This window comes from Dermacentor variabilis, chromosome 1 (genome assembly GCF_050947875.1).
Source record: "Dermacentor variabilis isolate Ectoservices chromosome 1, ASM5094787v1, whole genome shotgun sequence".
NCBI lineage: Eukaryota > Metazoa > Arthropoda > Arachnida > Ixodida > Ixodidae > Dermacentor > Dermacentor variabilis.
Genome location: NC_134568.1, coordinates 84397297 through 84410673, shown reverse-complemented (window position 1 = coordinate 84410673; position 13377 = coordinate 84397297). Strand labels below are relative to the sequence as shown.

Sequence of the window (13377 nt, the reverse complement as noted above, 5' to 3'; positions counted from 1 at the left end):
CTCTGGACCTGGACACGCCGCCAATCGAAACTGACCCTGGCAACATTTAACACCCGAACTCCCTCGAGTGAAGCTAGCTTAGCAGGTCTCTTTGAGGAACTGTCAGTCATTCTTTGAGATATCATTGGCCTTAGTTAGTGAGGTTAGAAGCACTGGTGAGGCTTATACGTTGCTGACTAATGGCCATGTCCTCTGCTATAGTGGACTTCCATATAAGAAGCAGCATGCAGTAGGATTCCTAATCCGTAAGGACAACATTGACAAATTCTACAGCATCAATGAGAGGATATCAGTAGTCGCAATAATCCAACCTCCAGTCATGATGATGATGAAGTAGGGCAGTTTTATGAAGATGCTGAATTACCGATTAGACAATAGCAAGCTCAGTATACCGTAGTAATGGGCGACTTCAATGCAAAAGTGGGGGAAAAGTAGGCTGGTGGACAAGCGATTGGCAACTACGGCGTCGATTCTAGAAACACTAGAGGATAGATGTTGGTTGTATTCGCGGAAAGAAATAAGCTGCGAATAATGAACACCTTCTTCAGGAAGCGTAGCAACAAAAAGTGGACCTGGAAAGGCCCTAATGGTGAAACAAGATATGAAATTTATTTCATGCTTTCTGCCAATCCCAGCATAGTGCTGTATGTAGAAATGTTAGGTAGGGTAAAGTACAGTGATCACAGGTTAGTGAGGTCTAGGATTCACCTCACTTTGAAGAGAGAGAGTAAAATTGGTCAATAAGAAACAGGCCGACCTAGACGCAGTAAGGGTAAAAGCAGATAATTCAGGCTGGTACTTGCAAACAAATATACAGCTTTAGAACAGCGAGATGAAGGTGACATAGAGGTAATGAATGAAACCGTAACTAAGCTGGCTAAGCAGGAATTGAAGCGGCAGGTAACGCACCAAGGCAACCAATAGGTAAGCTCTCCCAGGCAACGAAGGACTTAAAGAAAGAACAAAGAATCAGATAGAATTCACGGAATCGTCAAAACTGATCAACAAGGAGAAAATAAGGGGTATTCAAAATTATAACATAAGGAAGACTGAGGAAACAGTAAAAAAATGAACGCAGCATGCAATCAGAGAGAAGAAAACTTGGCATAGGACAAGCCAAGATGTATGCACTGAAAGGTGAGCAGAGTAATATCATCAGCAATGTCGAAGATATAGTCAAGGTAGCAGAAGAATTCTATACTGACCTAGACAATACCCAGGGCAGCCACAATACCTCCATTAATAGCGGTAATGAACAGGTTACAGAGGCTCCTCCTATAACTGGCGATGAAGTTAGAATGGCCTTGCAAGACATGAAACGAGGAAAAGCTGCAGGAAAATATGGAATAACAGTCGATTTAATCAAAGATGAAGGAGGCATCATGCTTGAAATACTTGCGGCCCTTTATAATAAATGTCTCACGACTTCAAGGGTCCCAGAGAACTGGAAAAATGCCAACATTATACTAATCCACAGAAAGGGAGACTGTGCAGAACTGAAAAATTATAGGCCCATTAGCTTACTTCGAGTATTCTATAAAATATTCGCAAAGATAATTTCCAATAGAAAAAGGGCAACACTTCAGTCAACCAATAGAACTGGCTGTCTTCAGGAAGGGATCTTCAGTCGACGGAAAAATGAGAAGTCATTGCTGTTCTTTAGTCCTTTTTTTATTATCCAATTTAATTTTGTTCACCTCGAATGCTTCTCTTTGATTTGGGCTTTCCATTCTAAAGTCTTTTTCCCTCTGTATTAAACCCCACTAACTATCAGTACTTCCCAAGTTTTCTGCTCCAACATTCCCATACGTCGACGTTTGCTAGTTTCAAAGTTCTGGTGGCATACCTTATTGACTGGCAAGAAATAATAGTATTTCTTTATTATGTTTTCTATCTGTTTTGTGGGCAAGGTATTGTATTTCCTCAACTTCTTTCTCGCTTTGCGGATCTTTAAAATTGCGAGGAAGTGCTATAAGCAAGTACATAGTAGGGATATAAATATTCCGAGCTGAAATTTTAAACAAGTGCAGTTGAATACGATCCGATGAGGTCATTGAAGATTGATTTAAATGATCTGAAATATTTGAATAAGCGCGTTAATCAGAGCGGCGTGCATTCAGCGGCGGCGGTGAAAAAGACACCACACGAGCTGCACATGACTAGCGCACGTCGTGGAAACAGTATTGCGACAAGAGGGCACAATTTCTTTGGCAGGAAAATGCGACATATTCGCTAGACTTTTGACTAATAATTCTACGAAGTCGCATAAATCAGCCAAACAGGTGTGGTTTTTCGTTCTTTCTTTTTTGACAAGCTTGAATTTGCTTCGCTTGAGCTCAAACACAAAAGACAACTCAAACACAAAGTGGTTGGCGTGTCCACAGGAGCGGCTAAAGTAGATGCTGAACGGAAACAGATATGGAGTGTGTTTGTGTTTGGAGGTTGCAGGCTGGATAGCAGCTGTGAGGGCAGGGCGCTCGCTCAGTAGTGATATTTTGTAACAATTCATTTTATTTTTTTGTACACTTCTGTTCTTAACATGCGTCGAGCCGAGTGTCTGATCCCGGCGACAACGGCGCCGTGGCGGCGTCTGAGCCAACGACGAAGGACGAAGCAGACTGCAAAATGAACCTTTACGACATATGTACACGACTCCAAGGAGTGTAAACAGAGGTCGGGTATATGTTCGTGTAGGTGTATTTTTTTTTTTTACATAAGACCTCGAAAAACTTCCGTTCTTCCTGCAGAGTCACCTGCAAAATTTAGCGGATTTTGCAAATAAAACAAACGATGGGAATGTTTAATAGTCTACCAAAGCAATCCTTGCCAGCATTTATGACAAAAAAGCTAATCAGAGTTTATCATTACATACTAACTAGTCGATCCCAACGTAAAATGCATACACTTATGGGCACAGTCGAGTGCCACGAGTATATGAATCGGATGTTTCCTGGGGCCACCTGAGAACGCCGCTCGCGCCGCCCGGACCTAGATGGTCTATATACTAAGGGAGAGAAAGTTTAGTAATAACTGGGAGATGTTAGCCTATCTTACAGTTGTCAAACTGAAAACCACAGTCACTCAACCTGTTACGATAAGACCAAGGTATGGCTTGCAGTAACGGATGATCTGTTTCTTTGAATGAGCTAACTTCAACGTACAGAAGCCGCCTTTTCCAGGGTGACAGCGTGAGCGCAGGCCAAGTTTGCGTTCAGCGTCTTGACGTTGCATACTCTTTTTATCGCGCTTCCCTCTTATATTTCTTCGTTTTCCCTTCTTCGTGAGTGGGGTAGAAGGGGGGAAAAGGCTTTCTTTTTCTTTGGTTGAATATTCCTTCTCTCTAGGTTGAACGTTGTAGATTGCTGGCCATCGTTTTCTCCTTCTCCGCGTTTTTTTTTTTTTCGGTTTCAGGTTCGCGGCTGGCGAAAGCTATTTTTGCCCGTTCTCTGTGGTTGTGCCATTGTTTCACTGTCACGCTCAGAGCCACCGACACCGGCCGAGTGGGCTTAGACGAGGAGATACAGCAGAGAGACTGCACGGCCGCTTGATGGCCACGCGTGCGCTCGGCGCGAGCAGCCTCGGCCAGTTCACGGCCGCAGCCGTGCGCGGGAGCGCATCTGCTTCCGCGTTCGAGCGCAGCCGTGCCTGGCTATGCAGGGCACAGGTATGCGCTTGGCAGGAACGGGAAGCTGCCGCTTTCAGAGAAGCGAAACGATGGCGAGCGGCGTCGCAAACTTCTCGGAACTTCACATTTGAAGTTTTTCGTTTCTTAAGCTGTTTGTCTTTGGTGGGCTACCTTAGATAATATTTGTTTGCTATCGTGGCTTGAGCGTGCCTGGTTTCTTACTTAGCGTTCAGGCGTGTACGTACTGCCTTGTGAATACTGGGCACAAAGATTGGAGTCTATAGGTTGATCAAAAGTGGAAGAAGAAGAGAAGCCTCCTCCCGGCGTCAGCATTTCGATAAGGGGACTTTCTTCGTCTGCGTAACAACTGCTGCCAAGGTAACAATGAAGTGGTTGTATACCCATAACAAAGGCCATTTCCCTCGTCAAAACCTTGGCTCTGAGCTGACGCTTATCTTTTTCTTGCACTGTTGATCGCCTAAAGTTCCTGTGACCTCATAGTTTTGTTTGGCGCTCTGTAGGTTGTATTTCGCGCCGCTGCTCTAAGAGCGACAGTGTGCAGCGCTGGTTCGCTATACACCGACCTCGCCCGCAAACTAAGTGCATACGTGTGGGGGCGCCCCTTTATCAGCTTGAAACGAACGAACAAATCATCGAATATTTGCGATTTCTGTGGGTCTGTCTTCGTTTACTGCGACAGTAGCATCTTCTCAAAGTGGAGACCTCCATCTTGCTGGCTTGTTTGCTTTCTTTTTATTGAAATGAAAATGAAAGAAAGAGACGTAGTCACCTTATGATGGTGACGGGTACTCCTTTTCTCATAGCGGAAACAACAATATAAGAAAAAATAGGTAAGAAAATGAAAAGAAATCACATCATTCGGTCACAAATCCACAGCACACAGTCCTATACACCTATGAACATAACAATATAAATGTCAAATGCAAGTTGCACCGCAATAAGCTTGTAAACAGTCACAAGCACACACAAAGTGCCGTGATGTGGACTGCGATGAGCGAATGGACAGATGAATTACACGAAGTTAAAATTATGCACTTACAGAATACAAAAAATATAACACGTAATATACAAGCACTAATAATTACAAATAATAGAAGCAAGTTATAGTAACATCGTGTGATTACTCAGTGCAATTATCTTGTACTTGTTAAGGATGCCTGTCTCTTCGTAAAAATGTTCAAGTGCGTGCAATGCTTTTCGTTGTGCTATTTTTGATGGCCGTGGGCCCAGCAATTTTGCGAGCCAGATAGGCTGGTGAGGATCAATGGAGTGTAGCTCTTGTTTGTTGCTTAAATAATGGCGCTCGCCCGCTATTAGAAGAACGCTAATAATCCAGGTGTTATGAGTAGCGGTTTTGGAAGCCAGGAGGAGGGGGGTATTTAAGCTTACTTCGGTAATGAAAGTTATTATGCCTGGCGTGCTGTTCAACCTCGGTAAGCTTCTGCGGAAGTCCCCGGCTGGGAATTATACTCGGAGGCCATAGCTTCTACAACAGATGTCCCTAGCGAAATGGCGCAGTGCCACCTGCTAAATTTATGCAAAAGGATGAACTACTTTCCTCTGCATTTGCAGTGCTGATATAAAGGCAACTTGCCCGCTTGTAATCGCGCGAGACACTATCTAAAAAATAGACTTTGTGGTATTTTCGTTGAGACTTCACTGTTGGCAAAACTCCTTCGATGCTTTGGACGTTTTTCTCCAGCCACTTGATTCATGGCGCATCCTCTAATCTGGGGATGTGCGGTGCGAATGTACATGCGAATGCGAATGCTAAGACGTACGATGCGAATGTACATTATGCTGTTATTATGCAGTCAATTATTGTTTGGTTACGCAGGACAGACACGCGTTCAATGGCACTACTGCGTAAAAATGCCGTTATATACACTCCGGCTTGCTGGTACTTGGTTTGCCCGAAGCGCCGGAAGTGTAGTGGCGATGCTGCTTTTGTTCGCGCTGTATATGGTGATGAAGCTCAGGTTGATGAGGCGACCTGGCGACGATGCAATAACATCGATAACGACAACGCTCGTCGTCAGCGTAACGGAATGTGCGGACAGAGGGCCTAAATCATATCCAGTTTACAGTTGCTAACTGCTGTCAATGTAGATAGAAGTTATGGCGCCGCAGCACATAGCGTTGAAAGCACCAGTCAAAAGACTTCGTGAGGCGCATGAAAGTGCCGTGGCTTGTGGGACATAGTTGCCCACATCTGTGCAATTTAGAGCCACGTTCTGGATGGCATGTTTGTTCTGATAAATGCGGTCACCAAAATAGAAGCCATAGGGAAAGATGTTTTCTCATTTTGCAAATGTAAGCGATTCTTCTAACTGTAAGCTCAACGATATACTTTAATCGGTAAGTGTTAAGATAATCGTTAAGTGTATTCTAAATGCATTTTAAGTCACCTATATCTTTTGTTTGTAAGCGTTACTTGTTGGTATTGTGTCGCGAAATTTAGTTTAGTCGTTGTGTTTGCTGCGCAATATTGTTCGTTCTTTTTGGCTTGCAGCACCTGTTTTGTCCTCTTGTGATGTAGCATATATTCCGTTTCCTTGGGTTACTATGGTTGACTTGGCATACCAAAACCCGTGATTTTCAGGCTAGCGATACAAATTGACCTAAAAAAGAAGTCTATAGTCAATCAGCAGAAAAGTCTATACATAATGCACATGGTGGATGAACAATTACCAAAGCAATAGTTCTCTCATCTCTAGTAATATCTGCGTAGAAATGTACCCTGGACGCAGTCGTGTCACACCCCACTGCACTATGACATCGAAAAATCGAAAGGCTGGGCGTTTTAAATGTGTCTCATTTTTATTGTTATTTATATTGTCCTAACGGGAACTCTACTTCGAAGAATTGCCTTACACGAAACAAGAAACAAAGGAAAAACAATGGCGTTCATGTAACTCTACAGACTTAACCATGACCACGTTGTTCAGTCTACTATGGTAAGGCACCACGCGGTGCGCGCGTTTCTTGAGACATGACTGCCATCCTTGAAGGCCCTCGACCTAAGGAATGGCCCGTCGTATTCGGACCGTGCAGGACAAAGTGGTGTAGAGGCGCTAAACACCGCTGAAAAACTTGAACACGGGTGTGCCGCCCACTGACCTTTCGCTTAGAGGTTTCAGCGAAAGCGCGGCATTGTTCAGAACCTTCCGGCAGAGCTCTCTGCATTACGCTGTGCTCACAAGGCGCGCATCGCAACAAGGAATAATGCTATTGCAAAACCGAAAAAAAAACATATTTGGGAAACTACGTCGTCTTCTCACGAAGCGAGCTTGGTCCCTGAATTATAAGGAAACTTGAGCTTTCTCATAAGCCAGCCCACTGTAGTGCTTTGTCTCCTATGAATGTAATAATAATATTTGGGGTTTTACGTGCCAAAACCACTTTCTGATTATGAGGCACGCCGTAGTGGAAGACTCTGGAAATTTTGACCACCTGGGGTTCTTTAACGTGCACCTAAATCTAAGCACGCGGGTGTTTTCGCATTTCGCCCCCATCGAAATGCGGCCGCCGTGCCTATGAATGTGGTTACGCACAACTAAAGAAACGTATTATTTCATGGCGCTTCTCCACTGCCGACGGCTTCAATTTATTTGTTTGCTAACTATGGCGCACGCCAAAAGGGCGAGCCTGCAGCCTAAGGGAGTATCAGAGTGGCTTAGGAGAGGAAATCGCTCCTTCGAATGTCGGATTCACTCACTTTGCCATAATCAGCAGCCTGTTGGCCGACCGTTTTTTTTTTTTTCGTTGTCATCAGCCATTCACTGGTACAACGGATGTACTTACATTGGCGCGCAAAAGCGCCACAAAATGGTTACGGCTTTGCGTTTCTGCTATAATTTTCGATAACCCTTAATAAGAATGGAAAATTTGTGAACACTGTAGTTTTCATGCACTGCACATGAAATATTGAATACTGCAGCACGCTTTTGAGTAAATGAAAATTATTCATACGCATACAAGATATAATTGGATTCCTCGATACTACGGGTTGCATTGGAACGACCTCCCAGCTTCATCTGGAAGAAAGGCTAAGTTATAGGATCCGTATATTCCTGCTACTCTCCAGCTCAGACGCCAATTCATTCATCTCCGAGTTCACCTCTCCGCAGCCGTCTTGGCAGGCCTCATCTTAGTACGAGCAGTAGACGCACCGCGTTGAGGACGAGGACAGACGAACAAGTGACCGGATACGCACCTTTGTTCTTCCTCATCCGCAACGCTATGTCAGCGTAAGACAGCTGACATAAGGAAGTATAATATGGATAGAATTGAACATGCTATCAGGAGCGGAGGAAGCCTAAAAACAGTGAAGAAGAAACTAGGAATTGGCAAGAATCAGATGTATGCGTTAAGAGACAAAGCCGGCAATGTCATTACTAATATGGATGAGATAGTTCAAGTGGCTGAGGAGTTCTATAGAGATTTATACAGTACCAGTGGCACGCACGACGATAATGGAAGAGAAAATAGTCTAGAGGAATTCGAAATCCCGAAGGTAATGCCGGAAGAAGTAAAGAAAGCCTTAGGAGATATGCAAAGGGGGAAGGCAGCTGGGGAGGATCAGGTAACAGCAGATTTGTTGAAGGATGGTGGACAGATTGTTCTAGAAAAACTGGCTACCTTGTATACGCAATGCCTCATGACCTCGAGCGTACCGGAATCTTGGAAGAACGCTAACATAATCCTAATCCATAAGAAAGTGGACGCCAAAGACTTGAAAAATTATAGACCGATCAGCTTACTGTCCGTTGCCTACAAAGTATTTACTAAGGTAATTGCAAATAGAATCAGGAACACCTTAGACTTCTGTCAACCAAAGGACCAGGCAGGATTCCGTAAAGGCTACTCAACAATAGACCATATTCACACTATCAATCAAGTGATAGAGAAATGTGCAGAATATAAGCAACCGTTGTATATAGCTTTCATTGATTACGAGAAAGCGTTTGATTCAGTCGAAACCTCAGCAGTCATGGAGGCATTACGGAATCAGGGTGTAGATGAGCCATATGTAAAAATACTGGAAGATATCTATAGCGGCTCCACAGCCACCGTAGTCCTCCATAAAGCAAGCAACAAAATCCCAATAAAGAAAGGCGTCAGGCAGGGAGATACGATATCTCCAATGCTATTCACAGCGTGTTTACAGGAGGTATTCAGAGACCTGGATTGGGAAGAATTGGGGATAAAAGTTAATGGAGAATACCTTAGTAACTTGCGATTCGCTGATGATATTGCCTTGCTTAGTAACTCAGGGGACCAATTGCAATGCATGCTCACTGACCTGGAGAGGCAAAGCAGAAGAGTGGGTCTAAAAATTAATATGCAGAAAACTAAAGTAATGCTTAACAGTCTCGGGAGAGAACAGCAATTTACAATAGGCAGCGAGGCACTGGAAATCGTAAGGGAATACATCTACTTAGGGCAGGTAGTGACGGCGGATCCGGATCATGAGACGGAAATAATCAGAAGAATAAGAATGGGCTGGAGTGCGTTTGGCAGGCATTCCCAAATCATGAACAGCAGGTTGCCGTTATCCCTCAAGAGAAAGGTATATAATAGCTGTGTCTTACCAGTACTCACCTACGGGGCAGAAACCTGGAGGCTTACGAAAAGGGTTCTACTCAAATTGAGGACGACACAACGAGCTATGGAAAGAAGAATGATAGGTGTAACGTTAAGGGATAAGAAAAGAGCAGATTGGGTGAGGGAACAAACGCCAGTTAATGACATCTTAGTTGAAGTCAAGAAAAAGAAATGGGCATGGGCAGGACATGTAATGAGGAAGGAAGATAACCGATGGTCATTAAGGTTTACGGACTGGATCCCAAGGGAAGGGAAGCGTAGCAGGGGGCGGCAGAAAGTCAGGTGGGCGGATGAGATTAAGAAGTTTGCAGGGACGGCATGGCCACAATTAGTACATGACCGGGGTTGTTGGAGAAGTATGGGAGAGGCCTTTGCCCTGCAGTGGGCGTAACCAGGCTGATGATGATGATTATGATGATGATGATCCGCAACGCGCTGCGTCTTCTGCTTCGTAATAAAGCACCAACTGGCCAAAATAGCCCCCTTATTGACCCTAATATTAATTTTCGGATGCCACAATGCCAACTTTCGCAGTAGTGGGCGACTTGTACACAAACTGCGATCGTGAGTGACTTCTGCTCTCAGAAAAAGAATTGTGCATTTTATTTAATAACCTGTAAACTCTTTAGATTGCGATGTGATTTGCATGCCCCATACATGTGCACCACATTCATTGTGCTTGCCCAAAATGCTCCCGAGACGTAGCTGTTCGCTCCCTCCTTTACAATACTTGGAAATCGGCTGGCGGCTGAGGACGTGTGCTGCGGAATTTGCAGAGCCACTACCTGAATTCCTGAACAGCACCGATCTTGACTCGCGGCTGCGATAAAGCCCATGAGTCATATGCGCTCTATTACTCAATCCCTACTTTCCGTTCTCGTCGTCAATCCTCGTTATCCTCTTTCTCTTCCCTTCCGCTACCACAGCGCTGTTTAGTGTTATTGTGTATGGCTACGGAACACGAGAGGAGTCTAGCTAATTCTTTTGGATTTTAAAAGAGCGTAAAACGACCAAGTACGTTGACATAGTTGATGGACTGGGCGACTATATGGGTTTAGTATTAACAACGCTTTGTGCATTCACTCCGTTCATGTCCTTTGTCTTTTTGTGGCGCTGTAGATACTAATCAAGTCATCATGAGCATCATCACTAGCCTATCTTTATGTCCACTGCAAAACGGATGCCGCTCCTAGCGATCGCCAACCACCCCTGTCTTGCGCTAGCTGATTCCAACTTGCGCCCGCGAATTTCCTTAATTTCATCGCCCCACCTAATTTTCTACTCTTGGTTAACAACGAAGCTTGAGAACAACTTAAGGACAGCGCAAAGAGCGATGGAACAAAAATCGTTAAAAGACAGGAAGCGAGCGGTGTAGATGAGACAGAAAACGGCGATAGCCGATATTCTAGTTAACATTAAGAGAAAAAAAATGGAGCTGGGCAGGCCATGTAATGTGTAGGGGAGATAATCCGTGGACCATTATAGTTACAGAATGGGTGCCAAGGTAAGGGAAATCAGCTGAGGACGGCAGAAAATAATGAACTATGTTGTAGCAACTCGCCCAAGTTTGCACTTTGGCAGATCTACATCAGCCCAACCTCTGTTTTCTACCTTGAATAAATTACCAATGCTGGTGACTGTCTTTCAAGCCTTATGGTGGCTTAAGCATGCGGGCCCGCATGTAGGTGGAATGGAAAAGTTGAATCAGCTATATCTCTCCATTACGAATCTAGTCGATACCGCGACCCAAGCAACCGGTCTCCAAATCGAGGTTCCTGCCTTGGAGTATCACGGAAAAAACTCCGTGAAAAAGCGTACGAAGTGACCGACGGCCCCTTTCAGCCGCTAACACAGGCCGCGTGGCTGCGCCGCCGGACCCCAGCCTGTGCAGGCGCTGTGCTGGTGTGCGGCCATCGCGTGCAACCTGGCCATCGTGTTCGCGCCACACAATTGGTACACGGACCACACGTACTCCATCGAGCGGCCCGAGTGCTTGCTTTTCGCCGCCCTCCATCGCGTCGCCTGGACAATGGGCGTCGCCTGGCTTGTGCTCGCCTGCGCCACGGGCCGCGGAGGTACGTATATACACGCCCACGCTGTGCTTTTCTGTCTCGCGCGCAGGGTGACTTCCTGACCCTGCGACGCGAACGCCGTCGTTCCAGCGAGAATTCTGGGTGAACTTCCCGCACGTACTATAGGGTGCACGCTGCTTATATATTCTCGCTCTGTGGAGCGGAATGAGTCCACGCGAGAACCATTACGTGGCTGCACTTTTCACTGTTCACTCGTGGTTTGAGAAGGAAGAGACAGAGAGAGAGAGAAGAGATGCAAAATGGCAGGGAGGCCCAACCAGAACAAAAACCGCGGTTCGCTATCCTACACTGGGGAACGTGAGACCAGAAAGCAGAAAGAAGTGGATAGAGACCGAGCACATGCGCGCGATCGCAGCCGTTCAGCGCACACGTTCAGAGTACATGATCACAGCACGCGATCACACCAGCAGTGAATGCTAAAGCTGTTTCCGAAACGACGTGGCCATGCACAGCTGTTAAGGTATTTAGGTTACACTAGCCTTCATGGTCAGTGGTAAAAATAACACGACTGCAATATATGTAGTGCTCTGTTGGAGCTGATGCCGGCAATGCGCTTGCGAGGCAAGATTCAGTTATTTTATACAAGAAACCCACCAAACAGTTTCGCAACTATACATCGTTCCTGGTTTGAAAAAGCTTTTAAATCACGAATAATTTTCGACACACGCTTGGCATCACCACGTATCGCAATTAATAATGTGGTTGAAAATTATTGAGCAGCGTATTAACGTCATGAGTTCGTGTGGAGATAGGAGATACGAATTTGTCACAATTGTGCATCGAAATTACTGAACAAGAGCAGCGATCACTATATTGGACCAATTCTTGCAGATGCGCTTATTTTATCCATGCAGCGGCCATACGTTATTCGACGGCAAATTGTCCCAGTTAGTTGTGTATGTATGTATAAAATTTCTAGATGTGGGTTCGCAGCTACGCTACATTCATGCATCGTGCGTGCCTGTTTATGCGAGTGTATAATTTTTGTTTTCGTTTTTCGTTTTCCCTTTGCTTTGCTCATTTTGTTAAACGATCACTCTTCTGCGTGTTAGACTACTACTACAGATGAACTTCTAGGGTAGCCAGCAGACCTATTTTTCGCTATGTATCACGTCGTAAACATTAGAACTGCCAGGCTCCCCATGCACAACAGAAATGAAACTGCGAATTGGGTTGTATCAAGTTTTAATTACGCTTAATTTACTCAAACTCTGCAAATTTTGGCGGCTGTGTCCATAAATTTGCTATATAGGTTACGATCCAAAGTATCGCTGATTCGTTTTCCAGGAACGCAGACGCAGCTTCAGAGAGTGCCGGAGGCTACTTTGTCGATTTCACAGTGTAAAAAGACTGCTGTAGGTTAATAAAATCCTTAAAAGGAACCTTATCATCGTCGGTTCGTATATACAAATACACGTAAAGCGCATAACTGCTATTACTGTAAACTCGATGAAGCAATTGGAACGAAATTTGTATCAACTTTAAAAAATGACCACTCAGTTTCACCGTCGGTCTTGCGAGCACAATTTTGTTCGCAGTAAACACAAAAGCAATAAAATATTCCTACATCAAACTCCCAACTCGATGGCTCTTCAACAAAAGTACACACAAGTGTACAAGTACAAGTGGATTCTTTAATAACCATCACGACAAGCAATTTGCATCAAACTGCTCTCTAGGTTACCTAAGTTTTGCAAAAGTTGTAATGGCAGAATATCTGAATGCTTTAGCGACGCATATCCTCTGTCACTGTTGCCGCTTTGCATTATCCAAGAGAGATAGTTTGCGAGATTTTCATGCGTACGTTTCATAGAGTTGCATACTTGCTGCACAGTTGTTAAACAGTTACGAAGTTTATAGCGGTTGCATAGATGTCAATTTTATGCATCATTATTTTATTGCGATTGCCGTCATTCTTTTTTTTTTCAGCGCTTTAAATGCTTCAATGGCACATTAGTTCTCATCAGCAATTTTTTTTAAATCTTACATGAAAGATTTTTCATTCAAACTGGTTCAGCGGTTTTATGGAAT

At 44.5% G+C, this 13377-nt stretch overlaps 1 protein-coding gene across 1 annotated transcript in view; it reads left to right on the top strand.

Moving 5' to 3' along the window:
• Window positions 1–13377, top strand: part of LOC142580084 (nose resistant to fluoxetine protein 6-like) — a 73441-nt gene that overhangs the window by 54873 nt on the left and 5191 nt on the right. The window contains exon 13 of the mRNA XM_075690861.1: window positions 11136–11328. Within this exon, the coding sequence (XP_075546976.1) occupies window positions 11136–11328 (193 nt within the window). The remainder of the gene's footprint in view (window positions 1–11135; window positions 11329–13377) is intronic.